A 13,983-nucleotide genomic window follows, 5' to 3' on the forward strand; every position below is an offset into this window, starting at 1 on the left:
CAGATGGCCGAATAGCCCACCACATGATCGACCATCTATACTACCTACTCACAAGTTCCCTCCAAATGATAGTACTAGTAGTACGCTCCAATATTCAATATTCAGGCATTAACCAGAATAGTGATACCAAGTAAGTCTCCCTCCCTAACCTTGCATGCTACCATCCGACTGCCAGACAAGCCCACGAGTCCGATGTATTTCTATCCCTTTGGCTGTACAAGCTGGCACGATCAAGGGTCAGTAAAAGCCCGATCACAGGATGACTGTTTGCAAAATGACATAGTCAATACAAGATCATAAACTGTTACTTAAAAAAAGTACAATTATCACGTCTTAGAGAAGGAGCTCATGCACATACTCTAGGAGAATACCACTCATTGGCACTAGTAGTATAATCTGTTCAACGAATTGTGTTGTCGTCGACAATGTGTGTTTGATTCCATAACGGATTTACTCACTAACTGAGCTATTGTCGACATCTGAGCCGAAAGAGGATTGCTAAGGGGCGGGCCAAATATACCCTTGAAAGGAGAAATGTCAATCAACCTAACAAAAAGTCGAGCCCACAACAGCACGGACTATGTGTTTGCATTAAGATTAAAGAAAACTTTTCGCTGGTAATAGCGGCAAATCTGATGCAAGCTTTAGTTCAAGATTTGATAGGCCACGGTCCTAACCAAAAGACTTGAAAGACCTGGGCCTGACCTGACGTGTTTAATGCCTTCAATCACATATGGGACAAGAGATCCTGGAATGAACCTGATTATAGAAATTGAATCCATGGAAGCTTGTTCCAAAAATTTCGCTTAAAATATTGGATTTTTTCAAAAGAAAAAGTCGGTCGGTTTAAAACATTATAGTTTAGAAATCTTCTTTACTCTAAGGGGCATCCCATCAGTAGGTTCTGTAAGATGTGTTAGAATGTCCAAGAATAACGACAGAAATGACGAGCAATTGAAACGTGAACGTGGGAGGCGTGGTGTTGGAAAGGGGTCAAAAAAGGTGGCAGCTTACTGATGGTGATCGCAGCCGCAGGCTTAGCTACCTGCCCCGCATATGCTGGCTCGAATTCAAAGTTAACGATCAAAGCACTGTTAGGGATTGATTTATGGAACGGTAAGAATGGGACACAAGCAACAGATATCAAATGCTGAGATACGAACGATAGCACAGCTTTCATCTCAATGATAGCCATGGTCTTGCCAATACAGGCATGTGGACCGGCAATGAAAGAAAGCATGGAATATGTGGGGTGATAGTTTTTAGGCAACTGGAGCCATCTTGCTGGATTAAATCTATTGATAATATAAGAAAAATTTAATCAATGCATGCCCAATACTGAACATACTGTTCGGCGTCTTCGCCCCATATCTTTTTCCAAGTGTTAACGATTCGTATCTAGAAGAACAGTCAGATTAATGAAGAATACGACACTGGTATGAGCCTTAGTAGTACCGGTATCCAGAATAAAGTGCCTTTCGGTACAAGCACGCCGTCAATGTAATCTGTTTTGGCGGCTACGCGAGCCGTCAATGGGACGGGTGGCATAACGCGAAGACTTTCCATACTGTTAACAAGAGTCCATATAAATTCTTTGTGGTCAGATATCACTATGACACCTACATAACGCAATCGAGCCATTGGAGATCCTTTAAAGTACGATAATCTGGTCGTGCATTATTAGCAAATATAGGAGCGAGCTCTTCACGGAGACGCTGTTGGCATTCAATGTTATTGGAGAGATGCCACAAGGTCTATATGTCAATGAGTACATTGGTACGTGACGGACTATTTCTAAACATACCCATGTTAGACCAGATGCAGTAGTTTCGTGGCCAGCGCCAAGAAATGTGAGCTAAAATGAAATCATCAGAATAAATGTCAGAAAATTTTCAACGCCGACTTACTACTTGGTCCATCATTGCTCGGTCACTCATAGCAAAGTCCCCTTTACCTCCATCCATTTCCACCTTTCGTGCGCGAACAAGAATGCTCATGATGTCTCTCTTTGCGCTAATGTCAGTGTCAATCAGTATCGAATCCTTCATTTTCTCTTGAAGCATTTGCGCAGAAAGCTTCCTGATGCGATGCATGGCATCGACCAGTTTACTTGCTGAAGCTAAGAAATATTCGACGTTAGTTTTCCCACAACGGTTAGACCATGCGACTGACATAGAAAAGGAATCTTCTCTAGCCAACGCCGGTGATAGTAGGCCCATTCTGAGGCAAGGAACCGGGTGCCACCAGGAAGAGAAACCAGGAGAATAAATTTGGCAAGATTTGGACCTATGTTATGTCAAATTGTCAAGAACTCCATACGGACTGTAAAGTGTGAAGTACCGGATTGTAAGCTGAGAAGAAGTTCGTATGCTTCTGCAAGTTCGTTGTGGGGGTTATGAAGCGAATCCGCTTTATATCCAAAAGCAGTTTCGCATATAATGTCCAGAGTTACTTTGCTCACTGAAAATGCGAATGTAAGCACCGGTTTAAAAAATGTATGCGAGAGACATACTCCAATCATAGACATGTATTTCCTTTCCTTTCTCAGGAAAACTCGTGTTATCAATTTCGTTCTTGATAATCTCGATCAAACTACGAATATAACGTTGGACAAGTAGCAGAAAGCCCATCCAAGATAAGAACCTACCCATCAATAGGTTCAAAGTACATAGATGTTTCTAGGACACCCATGAGCCACCTGAAAGTGTGATGTAGATGACTGGACTTACGAGCCATGAGGTTAGGAATTGAAAAGGCAGGGTTCATAGCCTTGCGCATTTGCTTATGATCATTGCCGGTAACGGTCAATAGTCCATAACCAGTTACCAAGCCAAGAATATTTTTCAAGAAGGCAGGCTATTGTAGAACTTGGAACGAGAACCTTGACTGACTGCACAAAAAAACGTACTCTGGGGTAATCCAACCAGTCCTTGACAAGAATCTGGTGCAGCGCCTCTGGATTCATAAAGATAAGACGCTCAATACCCACTGGTCCTACGACTCGAACGATCGGACCATGCTGCTTGACCCATTCCCGCTGAGGAATGCCTGTTTCGCTACGTATGATATAGGGAGACTGGCCCCAGATAGGATTGCCTAACGGTGGACCTGGCAGGTTCCTAAGCGGGGAGAGGAAATAGGGCCATAGAATGAGCCTATGTATGATTAGATACACGACGTAAACTAGAGAATACATTAGAAGGGGTAGTGCCATGAAAGACAGAAAAGGTACCAATCAACCCATAAACGACGTGGATGGGCTCAATGAAAAGGGCTGGGTGAGAGGTGGGGATGATAGAGAACATGAGAAATGGATATAGAATGGAACATCGCAGATATAGGTGTTTTCGAAAGCAGAGGAAGGCTCATGATTATGGGGATGGATGAGAAAATGATGGAGAGAGAGTCATGTGTGTTCCCTATGTGTGAGTGAAGGTGTCAGTGACGGCGACTTGCCGATCATAGACGAATGACGTCTCGGTAATCACCTTGGACAACCTTGCCTCTCGCCCTCAGAATGCCCGACCCAAATCAGACAGATAAGCCGCCAGCACTCCATCAACGCGAAGGCGAGCCCACTGAGAAATCAGATCTCACACCCATCCGTGCTCACTATCTCAAGAAGGCCCTCGTCCAGCTCCAGTTTGCCCGTGAGCTTGATCTAATCTCAACAGAGGGTCCTCCCAATGTCTCGACTCTGTCATATCTTGGGCCTCCATTTACCTCCCCACCAAAGGATGCTCCTCCACTAGACCTTCCTTTTCTACGCTATATCTTTCGTCAATTCGTGCTGACGTTTCCGTTTATGGCTGCGGCTCCTAAAGATTTCTACTCGTTGAAGCTTCAACCTTTCGTTGGTGCTGTTCTTGCTAGAAACATCACTCAGGGCTCCGTTCTTGATGACGCCGAGTCAGAGCAAGCATCCCGAAAAAGGCTGTTGGCTAAGGTGGAACGAAACCTCTCGCTTTTCGTTAATGCTGCCACCAAGCTGGTAGAACCGGAGGAAGTCGTCAGGTTGTCACAAGCCGATCTCGATAGATTAGAGGTTTTGTCCAGAAAGCGGCAGCGTCGATTGGCGAAAGACAGAGATTCATTTGAGGTCAATATCGTCAGTGTACGTACCGTGGTTGACAAAGGACGCATGCGCAGTCGTGCTCACGAGGTAATTGCTAATCTCATGTTTCATTCCCGGGAAGTAATGATTTTTCTTTGCAGGAATTTATTATCAGAACGAAGCGGTCTCGCTATCCAGATGTATACGTCTCCAGGCGCTATGGGGACTTCCGCACTCTTGCTGCTGAAGTAGGCGCTTGTTCTTCGAGAGAAAGCAAAATATTCACCGTCGGCATATAGCTTGCTAAGATGCACCCTCAAGAAGAGATACGCCTCCCCCCGGCAAAGGATAAAACATATAGTTCAGCGCCTCCAATGACACCGACTACTTCCCAACCTCCTCCATCACGCCAAGCTACGTCTTCGACATTCAATGATTATAATCTAAACAGTCCTACTGGTTTATCTTCGGAGAATTTTCCTGCACCTTCACGGCTCACCAGAGAGAAAAATCGCTTGACTCTTCGCTCATACCTCAATTCCCTTTTGAGCTCGTCAACCATAGCTTCTTCACCTGTTCTACGGTCTTTCCTTCTTTCCGGGCCAACGACATTGTCTCCTGAAGAGCTAGAAGATGCAAGGCGTAGGGAGGAGGCAGACAGAGTAAGGGAGGAGGGTAGGAAAAAGTTTGCTAAAGAGATTGCTGGGCGTGTTGATGGCCTTAGGGAGGCCGTTAAAAGCGTTAAAGGAGATATAATGGGCAAAGGTGAATAAAGAACCCTTAATTGTCTGTGGTAATGTCCTCCCTCAACTCATATAACATTTAGATGGCTTAACACGCATTTTTGCAACCATCAAGGTTACTCCTGACATTCGAGATTTGCCCTCAAACTATCATGCTGTTGTAGAATGGGCCAGAATATCGTGAGAAAGGATCTTTGATAGTCAAACGTTCTAGAATACGCGCTCATTTATAACGTTCACCAGTCTAGCGTCCACTGTCTTTCAAATGTTCGTCGCCTCCGATGATGCATCAGAGACATTTTCAGGTCTGAAAAGAATTCATGGGTTAATGCCTTACTTTATGATGAAGACAGCTCTCAAAATAACAAACCCAGTAGCTATGATACGCAGTGCGTTGAGATTTTGTTTGAAATCGCAAACTAATTTACTCAAGTCTTTTAGGCATGTTGGATCTTTTCCTTGCGCAGCCATTCGGGGGGCGCAGCCTTTTGCAACGGCAAGGGAGCATTTTGAATTGCTATTCAACCTTTACTGATGGCTCTTCTCTAGAATGTTCACCAGTTCGTTGACGGAAGAAGTCAAAGTTTTGGAAGAGGAAATCGAAGCTGTCAAAGAAAAGGTGGACGATCCAATCATGTGCGAGAAAGTTCGACAATTTGTATACGCCCCCCGGGAAATCCAGTCTATGTTTAAGGATGATGCAGGTCTGCTGCCCCTTGCATGAGATAATCGATTCAAATGTTTAATATCCTTTTTAAAGCTTCTGAGCAGATGCATGTACTCACCATTGTTTTGAGATCGGCTGAGAATCCCGTTTTATCTCGTGCACAGATGCATCGACTTGCTCGGGCCCATAAAGCCCATATTATCTATACAAAGTATAGAGAATCCCTGGCCGATTCAGATGATGATGATGGACCTCAGGACGATGATGCATGGCTTCTAGAAGACCTCAAGGTTCTCGCTAATTTGTATTCCAAGCTCAAAGATCGCGAGCAGCTAATTGAATTAATTTTTGAGGTATGTTATAGTCCTACCTCTGGGTGACGAAAACTAACAGGAATACAGGGTTTTACCTCCGAACTGTTAAAGGATATAATCACAATTTTTTATTCACCTCTGGCACAAGTTTATAGGGCAGCCAGTATTGCCGACTCTCTTAGTGATTTACAAAATTTTATCAATGATCTTATCAAGACTGTGGAACAGGTTGATGGACGTGAGTCTTTTAACATTGATTGTATTATACAACCACTGAGAACCACTTTAGTTAGTCAGGATGATCCTCACCTGACTGTACAGGCCTTCGTCAACCTGATCATACGACATGAACAATCTTTCTACCACTTTGTTCACAAGGTCCATGCCAAAGGCGAAGGATTATTCGACAACCTTATGCGTTGGGTAGAATTGTTCTTGACAGCCGTCCGGGATGGTCTCGGTGAACCCATCAGTTTGGAGTATCTTCTGCCACACAAAGGTCAAGAGCGTGCAGATATATTTGCCGAGGTCGATAAAATCGCACAATACCATTACAAGTTGAAAGTACTATACGAAGATAAGCTTCGTCGACGATTTGGAAGGGCGCAATCCAACGAAGCAGATGCTGAAGATGAGGCAACTCAAGCTATGGTGAATGGTGTAATTGGCGAAATTAGTTTTGGAGAACTAGTTCAAGGGGACGCCGTTGACCTGGCGGCCGAGGAGACAGACGAAGCAGACACAACCAGCGAAGAAGAGTACTCATCCAGTGAATATGAGACCGGAAGCGAATCAGACAATGGGTCGGATGAATTTAGAACGGACAAGATAAAATCCAAGCATCCACCGTCATTGCCTACCTCACCACTTTCACCCTCGTATTCTAGCAGTGCAACTTCACAATCTCTGGCTCATTCGCACGATAGACAGCCTCGCAATCACATTCAAACATCGCCACGGAAGCATGCACAGCATGCTTCCACTACAGGTTCCTCGAGTAACATAAGCTATCCTCCAGAGCCGAAGCGAAAGCGATCCCTGTCTTTACATAGAGCCAAATCTTTGACCTTTTCATTGGGTAAACGCAACCAGGACGTTCCTCCTGTCCCTTTAATACCGGCAATCCCCCCTGTATCTCCTGTTTCAACCAACCCAAAAATCATCCCACCACCGCCGTCTAGACCTCTTCCGCCCAGTCCATACAGCGACGATTCACCCCCTCCTGTTCCCTCAAAGGATTCTCCTTCTGAACAATATCGGGCCATGAATTCAACAACGCCCAATGCTTCTCCACACAATGTTTCTCTCAAAGCCAAACGCAAAAAGGTATCTCAAGGGTTAAAACCGCCAGAACTCCAGCATATTCCTCAGTTGCTCCCTGTCTTTACCGAAATGGTATGTATTCTTAAATAGTTGCAGTTTGACGCTAACTCTTCCGTTGTATTAGATGAAACCTCTTCTTCTAAGGAAATCACAAGTGGAGTAGTCGTTTAGAATCCTGAGTAACATTTGTAATCAATTCGTTGAGTACATCGAACTTATTTACTACTAACCTACATAAAAGCTACTGTATCATTAAAATCGACATCTGTATCTCATAAAAATACATTTTTTGTTTAAAGCATCAGTACATTCTAAGACCTCTTGCTTCCTATAAATCCTTGGTCAAGATCATGCTACCTTTTTTTACTTTATACAACTCATCCACGCGACTGAGGGATTTGAAAATTGGCAACAGAATTTGCGAAGAACAAATATACCATCAATATACTCAGAGTCATGATCATAATGAGATGCTCAAAACAAAAAATAAACAAAATACTTAATTAAGCATAAAGATCTTTCATGGTACTATCGTTGTATCTTGTATCATTCAACACCGTCCTCCTCTTCATCCTCCTCTTCATCATTAGCCGTAACGATTAGCTGCTCATTAGTCGAAGAAAAATGGCTTTGTGTTTCTGTTCCCTGCTGAATTTGAGGTGACAAGATCTGCGGCTGTGATACATGTTGCCTATGCAACAGCAAACTACCGGGAGGACCACTCGGAGACCTGAGTATTCTTGGGCCTGTTGATTGACCAGGGATCATTGGACTGGAAGAACCTAAACCGAGCATGTATATAGTTGATGATGTCGCCCGTGTTCTCGGAGTGGAAACCACGGGGCTCATAGAAGATATCGTCATCTTTCCGTAGCCACTACTATTAGCTCCAGTGAAATGCGCACTCGGTACTACCAAAGCAGGACTCGCAAAACTAGGCATTGGAACTTTTAAACCAAGCATAGAGAGCGGGTCTTTTATTTGTTCTGTTGCATCTCCTAGGCCTAACCCCAAAAAGCTGCTTTTTCGAGACCTTGTCGAATTTTTTTGGACGGTACTCTGATGAAAATTTCCAGTAGAAGATGGAGACCGAAGTCGTGGGCTTGTCATAATGCTTCCAAACGTTGGTGAAGGTCCAAGTGACGCTGTGACTGGTGCTGGACTGCTTGATCTTGAAGAAGGGCCCCGGATCCATGTCGTCCATCCATTGTCATGTTCAGCATGTAGCGAGACAAGACTGGAGGGCGAAGATTCGGAATTAGCAAACGAATCATGGGTCTGCATGGATTCAGGATCGTGGATAGCTTTCTTCAATACCGCGATATCATGCTGAACATCTTCCAACTTGCGAGCAAAGATATCCCGTGCCCTTCGAACGGCGGGATCTGTTCCATCAACGAATGCCTTAATTTGTTTCTCCACCTCCGATTGCTTGGGAAGTAGATCGCTATCTTTCTGTGATTCAAACATGCCATGGGTGTCTAGAGGCTGTTCTTCTCCCTGTTGATGCTCGAGCAATGCACCTGGAACGCTTAGGAGAGCTTCAAACCCTTTCGCAAGCAAAGTTTCGTCACCAACACGGATCTCCAGTTCAACACGAGTGTCCTCAGTGTAATCATCTAAGCGTCCCAAGGCTGCTAGCAGAATTTCTTCTGGTATAGAAATAGAATTCGGAAAAGGAATGGGTGTATTCAACGGGGACAGAACAGAAGAGGTGGAGGGGTTATGTCCGAAAGCCACAGCGGTTGGATATCCGTTTTTCGTTGAAAAAGTAAAGCTCAGACTTGCCTTCAGGTCTTCCAGTGCAAAATGGCAATCCCTAAATGCACATTGTAAATCGTCATAGCGTTTGTGAACTTTGGCGAGCTCAGCAAGCATAGGGTGTAGCTTTAGTGCCGTATGAGGCTCTGATGTTGAGGTGATGTCTGATACCTTTACTGATGGCGGTGATGAAGGAATTTTGTGGGTGAGGGTTGAGACAGAAGCCGAATGTATGGATGATGGTGATGATGTAATGGTCAAATCGTCTACAGATTCGGTGTGAGCTTCAAAGATGTCCGTGTTTTGATCATCTTTTGCGAGTGTCGCGATATCTAATACGTTTTCTCGAACTTCAATAAATTTATCATCGAGTGCAAACATGTCGTTGGCAGTGTGCATCTCTTGGTCAATTGTCGGTATAGTTAAAGCGTCTTCGATCACGTCAGGCGACTGTGTTACTTTTTGAAGAGAATCTGTTGAACTTCTAGAGGGAGGGCCGAGAATTGAGTTGCATTGCTTAGAGCTTTCTACGCCTGGAAACTCAGACATATCTGCTTGAATTCCAAATGATTGAGACGACCTCGAGGAGGCAATCTCCGAATCATTTACGACAACAGGAGGCATTGGAAGCGGCGGGGTAGGAAGATTTTTAACGTTGTGTGGAAGTAGTGGTTTCTGTAAAACTTGAGGGTCGCGCATTGTAGATCTATCCGTATTCTCAGAGACCGTGATATTGAACCCATCGGTCGCCATCATCCGTTCCAATAATAACCTCCTTTCGGTTTCGTTGCTCAGTTCTTCTAAAAGACCGTCCAACCCAATGCGAACAAGGACCTTCCGTGCACGACCTCCTGAAAAGGACAGAGCAGTTTCCACATCAAAAATTCCGTTGTCCAAGCTATCAAGTAAGATGCGAGCATGCTGGGCCATTTCCAAGAGCGCTTCGCGATATTTTTGAGAATTATGTAGTTCTGCTTTACGATCATGCAAGCGGCTAAGCATCTCGTCTCCACGGCGAATCCATCTCCGCAAACCCTCTACAACCCTCTCCTCTCTGGCAGTCATACGGATGCGTTGAGCGATTTCCCGTCGACGTCCATATGCCTCTTTCATGATTTCCCCGCCCAGCTCATCCAACGCACTAAGCACTCGCTCATTCTGAGATTCGAGGGATCGTAGTTGGGTGGAGAGTGTGTGATTTTGTGAAGATAGTGTGGAAACTGTACTGGCGTGTCGAGATTGAAGAGCGTTGAGAGTGTTCAGAAGCTTATTCGTGGATGTCTGTGAAAATCGCCTTTGGAAATAACGATTTAGGTTATAGGCAGATTTTTGAGAAGATGATATACGTGCATGTAGTGAGACACCATCTTCGCTGCTGTCCCGTCCTCCAATTGAAGTTTAGATAACTCTGTTTGTGTTCTTCCCAGTTCTGCTAGAACTGCTTCATTGGCCTTTCGTTCAGCATCGAGTTTGGAATTGCAGACCTCTAGTTCGGCACTCTTTTCTTCGAGTTTGCGTGCCAAAGTGTCGCATTCGACTTGAATACCGCTAAATAGGTGATCGAGTCTTAATTTGCCTTCTTTCAAAGTCCCTTGAAGGTTGAGAGGGTTTGCGTCAGACGAAGATCGAGTTTGCATGCTTCTCACTAACGCCGCATACTCTTGCACCACTAGATCGGACATTCGCAGTTCTTCTTCCAGTTTCTTTATTCTCTGTTCCAAATCCCGTTGCCGCACCAGAGCTTCCTCCTCACGGCCTCGAACACGCGCGCCCAGTTCGTAGGCATTCTCTGCATTTGCGGATGCCTTCAGGGCTGCCGCATGGGCTGCCGCCAGCTCAGTTTTTGTTGCAAGTAAAGCTTCTTCGGTCAAGCTCAGCCTTTGAGAAAGTCGACGTAATGAAAGAGAAAGTTCTTGAACCTGATATTGACTATCCGCTGGAGATGTTTGACCATCTGGTTGAGGATTTGCACGTAAAATAGCAAGCTCAGCTTTGAGCACGTCGTTCTCCCTCTCTAAGAGGACAACTCGTTCACGGTTTCTTACAGCATCAAGAGAATGTCTCTGGAGTTTTACTGCAGATGAATGTGCTTCATCCTAGATTTAAAATAAAGATGTATTTAAGTTTAACAGACTGCGATGCAGGAAGTGCTGACCGTGTACCTGAAAACGCCTGACTGATGCTCTGAGACTTTGTAGCTCAAGTGACAATGGGGCTTCCTCTGTGAGGGACTCCGCCATCCTCCAGGGTGAGCTACTGCGCCGCTGCCGTAGAGATGACCACGACCCACCAATTGTCATGCCTTGAATGTCATATCACGTGATTTCAATTGAATTTGAACGTCTATCTTTGTTGTATGCTGTTTAGGTGAGTGGGGAAATTCATTAACCCCTGGGCAGAGTTGCAATGACTAGCATCATCGTTTGAATCACTCCGAAGCTCTTTCTTGCCACAACCGCCTCTAGGCAGACCTGTATAGAAGCGTATAGGTACCCGTTACGTTCCCAAGTATCTGGAGGCACTTCCTTACTGGTCGAAGATTAACATGCATGCCGGTATGCCTCATCGAGGCAATGGAAAATCTGAGGCCCCAACTCCTGATCTCAAGACACTACTCGCCGAAGACTTTGTCAATGAATCGTGTGTCATATCATAACTTAACATAATCGAATTTTTTTAATTTTTTCCCGTACAGGCATATGGAAGCTTTTTGCCATGCTTTACAATTAGACGAATCCTACTTCGACCACCAAGGTGATGCAACTTCACCCCAAATTCCTGGAACCCCGGTATCCAATGCATCACGGATTCGAAAGGTATCAGCGTTATCCGACTTTGCACCTGTCAACCTCAAGGTCAAGAGGTATATTTTCACCCATTGAATGTTTACACCCCTATTTTATGTTCACCTCTAGACGAAAAAAGCGAGGTAGAGAGGACAAAAGAAGCGATTATCTTTTTATCATTCTCCGGTGGCCTCTTCTGGTATGCTTTCTTTACTTCTTTACCACTGAGATGATATTGCTTACCTTTGAACCTAGTTTTTTATATTTTTGTTCATTGCAGCAGAGTTTGGATTTTATGTGGTGATCAGACAAATGGTTAACACAAAGGAGTGGATATCGGCTTGTACGTTTATGACCTCAACGTATCAAGTATCGTCATTCATATGCATGCCAATAACTTAGGGAGGGGCCAAAAAGGTAGATTACGGAAGAAAATGAGGAGTGCCAGGAACTATGAGGTGCGTGTGCAAGACAGGATATGATGTCGTAAAGCTAAAGGATGTCTAGGAATGGAAAAGTGCAGCTGTAACTTTGGATAATTATCTTGGGTTTGACGAGTGGAAAAACCATGATGAGGACCAGTACTACGACTGGATGCTTGTCCGCAAGGTACTGTGAAACGTGGTCTTCCCGTAGCATATTACTGCTCATACGTGTTCTAGGTTAAGAAATCTTTAAAGACAATGAGAGAGAAGAATGACGTGCGAGGGTGTTTGGGTGTGTTGGAAACTTGCATTCGTTCTAATTTTGCTGCTGTAGAATCATCGAGGTGCGACTTTGTTCCTCATTATCACATCTCAATAAAAATTCTCACTTTTGTCTTTTTAGATTGTATAGCGAAGTACCCAACGTTTGCTATGCGTGATATCATGATGAGATGCTAACTTTGGAGCCAGACCTTTCTGGGAACGAAGAACTTGATTGAATGTAAAGACTTTTTTAATGCGATACGGCGTGGATGTTGATATCCTTAACAGCTTATTTTGACGAACTCGAATTATCGCTGCAGTTCATTCGGGAGACACCCGAACTCAGCGTAGACGAGAAGAAGCGCTTTTTTAAGAGTGCTAATACTAATTTGGGTGAGTAACGCGGAATTTTTCTCCCATAAAAACTGTAACAATATTTTAATTTCAGGAATCTCTGCCCTCTGCCTTTCTGGAGGAGCATCTTTTGGTTACTGTATGCTCAATGCTAATTTACATTTGCTACGACACTTAAATTAAGTTGGATCAGATCACTGCGGAGTTATCAAGGCACTTCTGGATGCTGGACTTCTTCCCAGAGTTATAACAGGAACGAGTGCCGGAGGTTTGATTGCTGCTTTAACTTGCACGAGGACAGATGAGGAACTCAAGGTTCTACTTGTTCCCGAATTGGCAAACAAGATCACAGCGTGCGAAGAGCCTTTAAGTGTGTGGCTGAAGAGATTCTGGAAGACAGGTGCTCGTTTCGATAGTGTGACGTAAGTTCTTCCTTTCAATTTACATAGGCAAACTTTGACGTCTTCACGTAGGTGGGCAAGAAAGGTATACTTGCTCTTTAGTCAACGATTGGATGACCAGAATATTGATGTTACCACAGTGCACATTTTTTACGCGAGGTTCTATGACTTTCAAAGAAGCCTATATCAGGACAGGGCGCATACTCAACATATCTGTCATCCCAGCTGATAGACATTCGTTAGTAAAGTGGCATTCACTGTAACAAGTCATTCACATTGACAATTATTTCTTCAGACCGACCAAACTTCTTAACTTTTTAACAGCTCCTGACACAGTTATTTGGTCTGCACTTTTGGCTTCTGCAGCAGTTCCTGGAATTTTGAACCCGGTCGTTCTAATGCAAAAGCTCAAGGATGGAAACATCGTTCCGTGGAGTTGGGGTAGTAGATTTAAAGATGGATCTTTAAGGTGTGACACTTTTTGTGGGAATATAACTTCGTGCTTAAGTTTTACTATCAGAGTTGACATTCCAGTTCAAGCTTTGAATCTCTACTTTAACGGTTTGCACTTTTGCCTTCCTCAAAAATCTATAAAATTCACATCCTTCATAGTCACCCACCCCATCGTTTCTCAGGTTAATCCTCATGTACACTTATTTTTTTTTGCTCCCAGAGGGTCAGCAGGGAAACCAGTTGCCCATCGGAAAGGGAAAGGTAATCTAAACTTACTCGAAAACTCATTGTTTATTGATTCACTGCGCGTGGAGGGTGGAGAGGAAACTTCCTATTATCAGCAGCGGAACAATGGCTCAAACACGAATTGACCAAGAATTTCAAGGTTATACGTGACCTTGAGCTCCTTCCTCAATTGTTGGGCCAAGATTGGTCCAG

The 13,983-nt window shown here is 44.2% G+C and overlaps 4 protein-coding genes across 4 annotated transcripts; 2 read left to right on the plus strand and 2 right to left on the minus strand.

Annotated features, from left to right (window-relative positions):
* Positions 1–854: 854 nt before the first annotated feature.
* JR316_0004783 (Cytochrome P450 monooxygenase 205) lies at positions 855–3,305 on the minus strand (the record flags this gene model as incomplete). The annotated part of the gene is made up of 15 exons (XM_047890547.1): positions 855–904; positions 1,015–1,091; positions 1,164–1,295; positions 1,349–1,398; positions 1,456–1,567; positions 1,624–1,754; positions 1,805–1,855; positions 1,908–2,119; positions 2,173–2,286; positions 2,341–2,460; positions 2,513–2,592; positions 2,648–2,678; positions 2,730–2,856; positions 2,909–3,183; positions 3,233–3,305. 15 exons carry the CDS (start codon positions 3,303–3,305, stop codon positions 855–857), a joined length of 1,635 nt encoding a protein of 544 aa, XP_047750308.1.
* A 212-nt stretch (positions 3,306–3,517) lies between these two features.
* JR316_0004784 (PX domain-containing protein) lies at positions 3,518–7,264 on the plus strand (the record flags this gene model as incomplete). The annotated part of the gene is made up of 11 exons (XM_047890548.1): positions 3,518–4,162; positions 4,216–4,302; positions 4,354–4,819; positions 4,881–4,977; positions 5,041–5,186; positions 5,239–5,293; positions 5,347–5,501; positions 5,558–5,817; positions 5,995–6,016; positions 6,068–7,173; positions 7,226–7,264. 11 exons carry the CDS (start codon positions 3,518–3,520, stop codon positions 7,262–7,264), a joined length of 3,078 nt encoding a protein of 1,025 aa, XP_047750309.1.
* Positions 7,265–7,647: 383 nt separating this feature from the next.
* On the minus strand, positions 7,648–11,102 carry JR316_0004785 (uncharacterized protein; the record flags this gene model as incomplete). The annotated part of the gene is made up of 3 exons (XM_047890549.1): positions 7,648–10,143; positions 10,209–10,958; positions 11,025–11,102. The coding sequence occupies 3 exons, from the start codon at positions 11,100–11,102 to the stop codon at positions 7,648–7,650; spliced, it is 3,324 nt and encodes a 1,107-aa protein (XP_047750310.1).
* Positions 11,103–11,407: 305 nt separating this feature from the next.
* Positions 11,408–13,916, plus strand: JR316_0004786 (Patatin-like phospholipase domain-containing protein; the record flags this gene model as incomplete). Its single annotated transcript, XM_047890550.1, has 16 exons — positions 11,408–11,502; positions 11,558–11,725; positions 11,778–11,847; positions 11,904–11,991; positions 12,051–12,106; positions 12,156–12,257; positions 12,311–12,417; positions 12,477–12,498; positions 12,545–12,575; positions 12,626–12,730; positions 12,786–12,830; positions 12,885–13,113; positions 13,165–13,177; positions 13,233–13,330; positions 13,388–13,561; positions 13,766–13,916. The coding sequence occupies 16 exons, from the start codon at positions 11,408–11,410 to the stop codon at positions 13,914–13,916; spliced, it is 1,554 nt and encodes a 517-aa protein (XP_047750311.1).
* Positions 13,917–13,983: the final 67 nt, after the last annotated feature.

The sequence above is a fragment of the Psilocybe cubensis genome, chromosome 4 (assembly GCF_017499595.1).
Source record: "Psilocybe cubensis strain MGC-MH-2018 chromosome 4, whole genome shotgun sequence".
Lineage (NCBI taxonomy): Eukaryota > Fungi > Basidiomycota > Agaricomycetes > Agaricales > Agrocybaceae > Psilocybe > Psilocybe cubensis.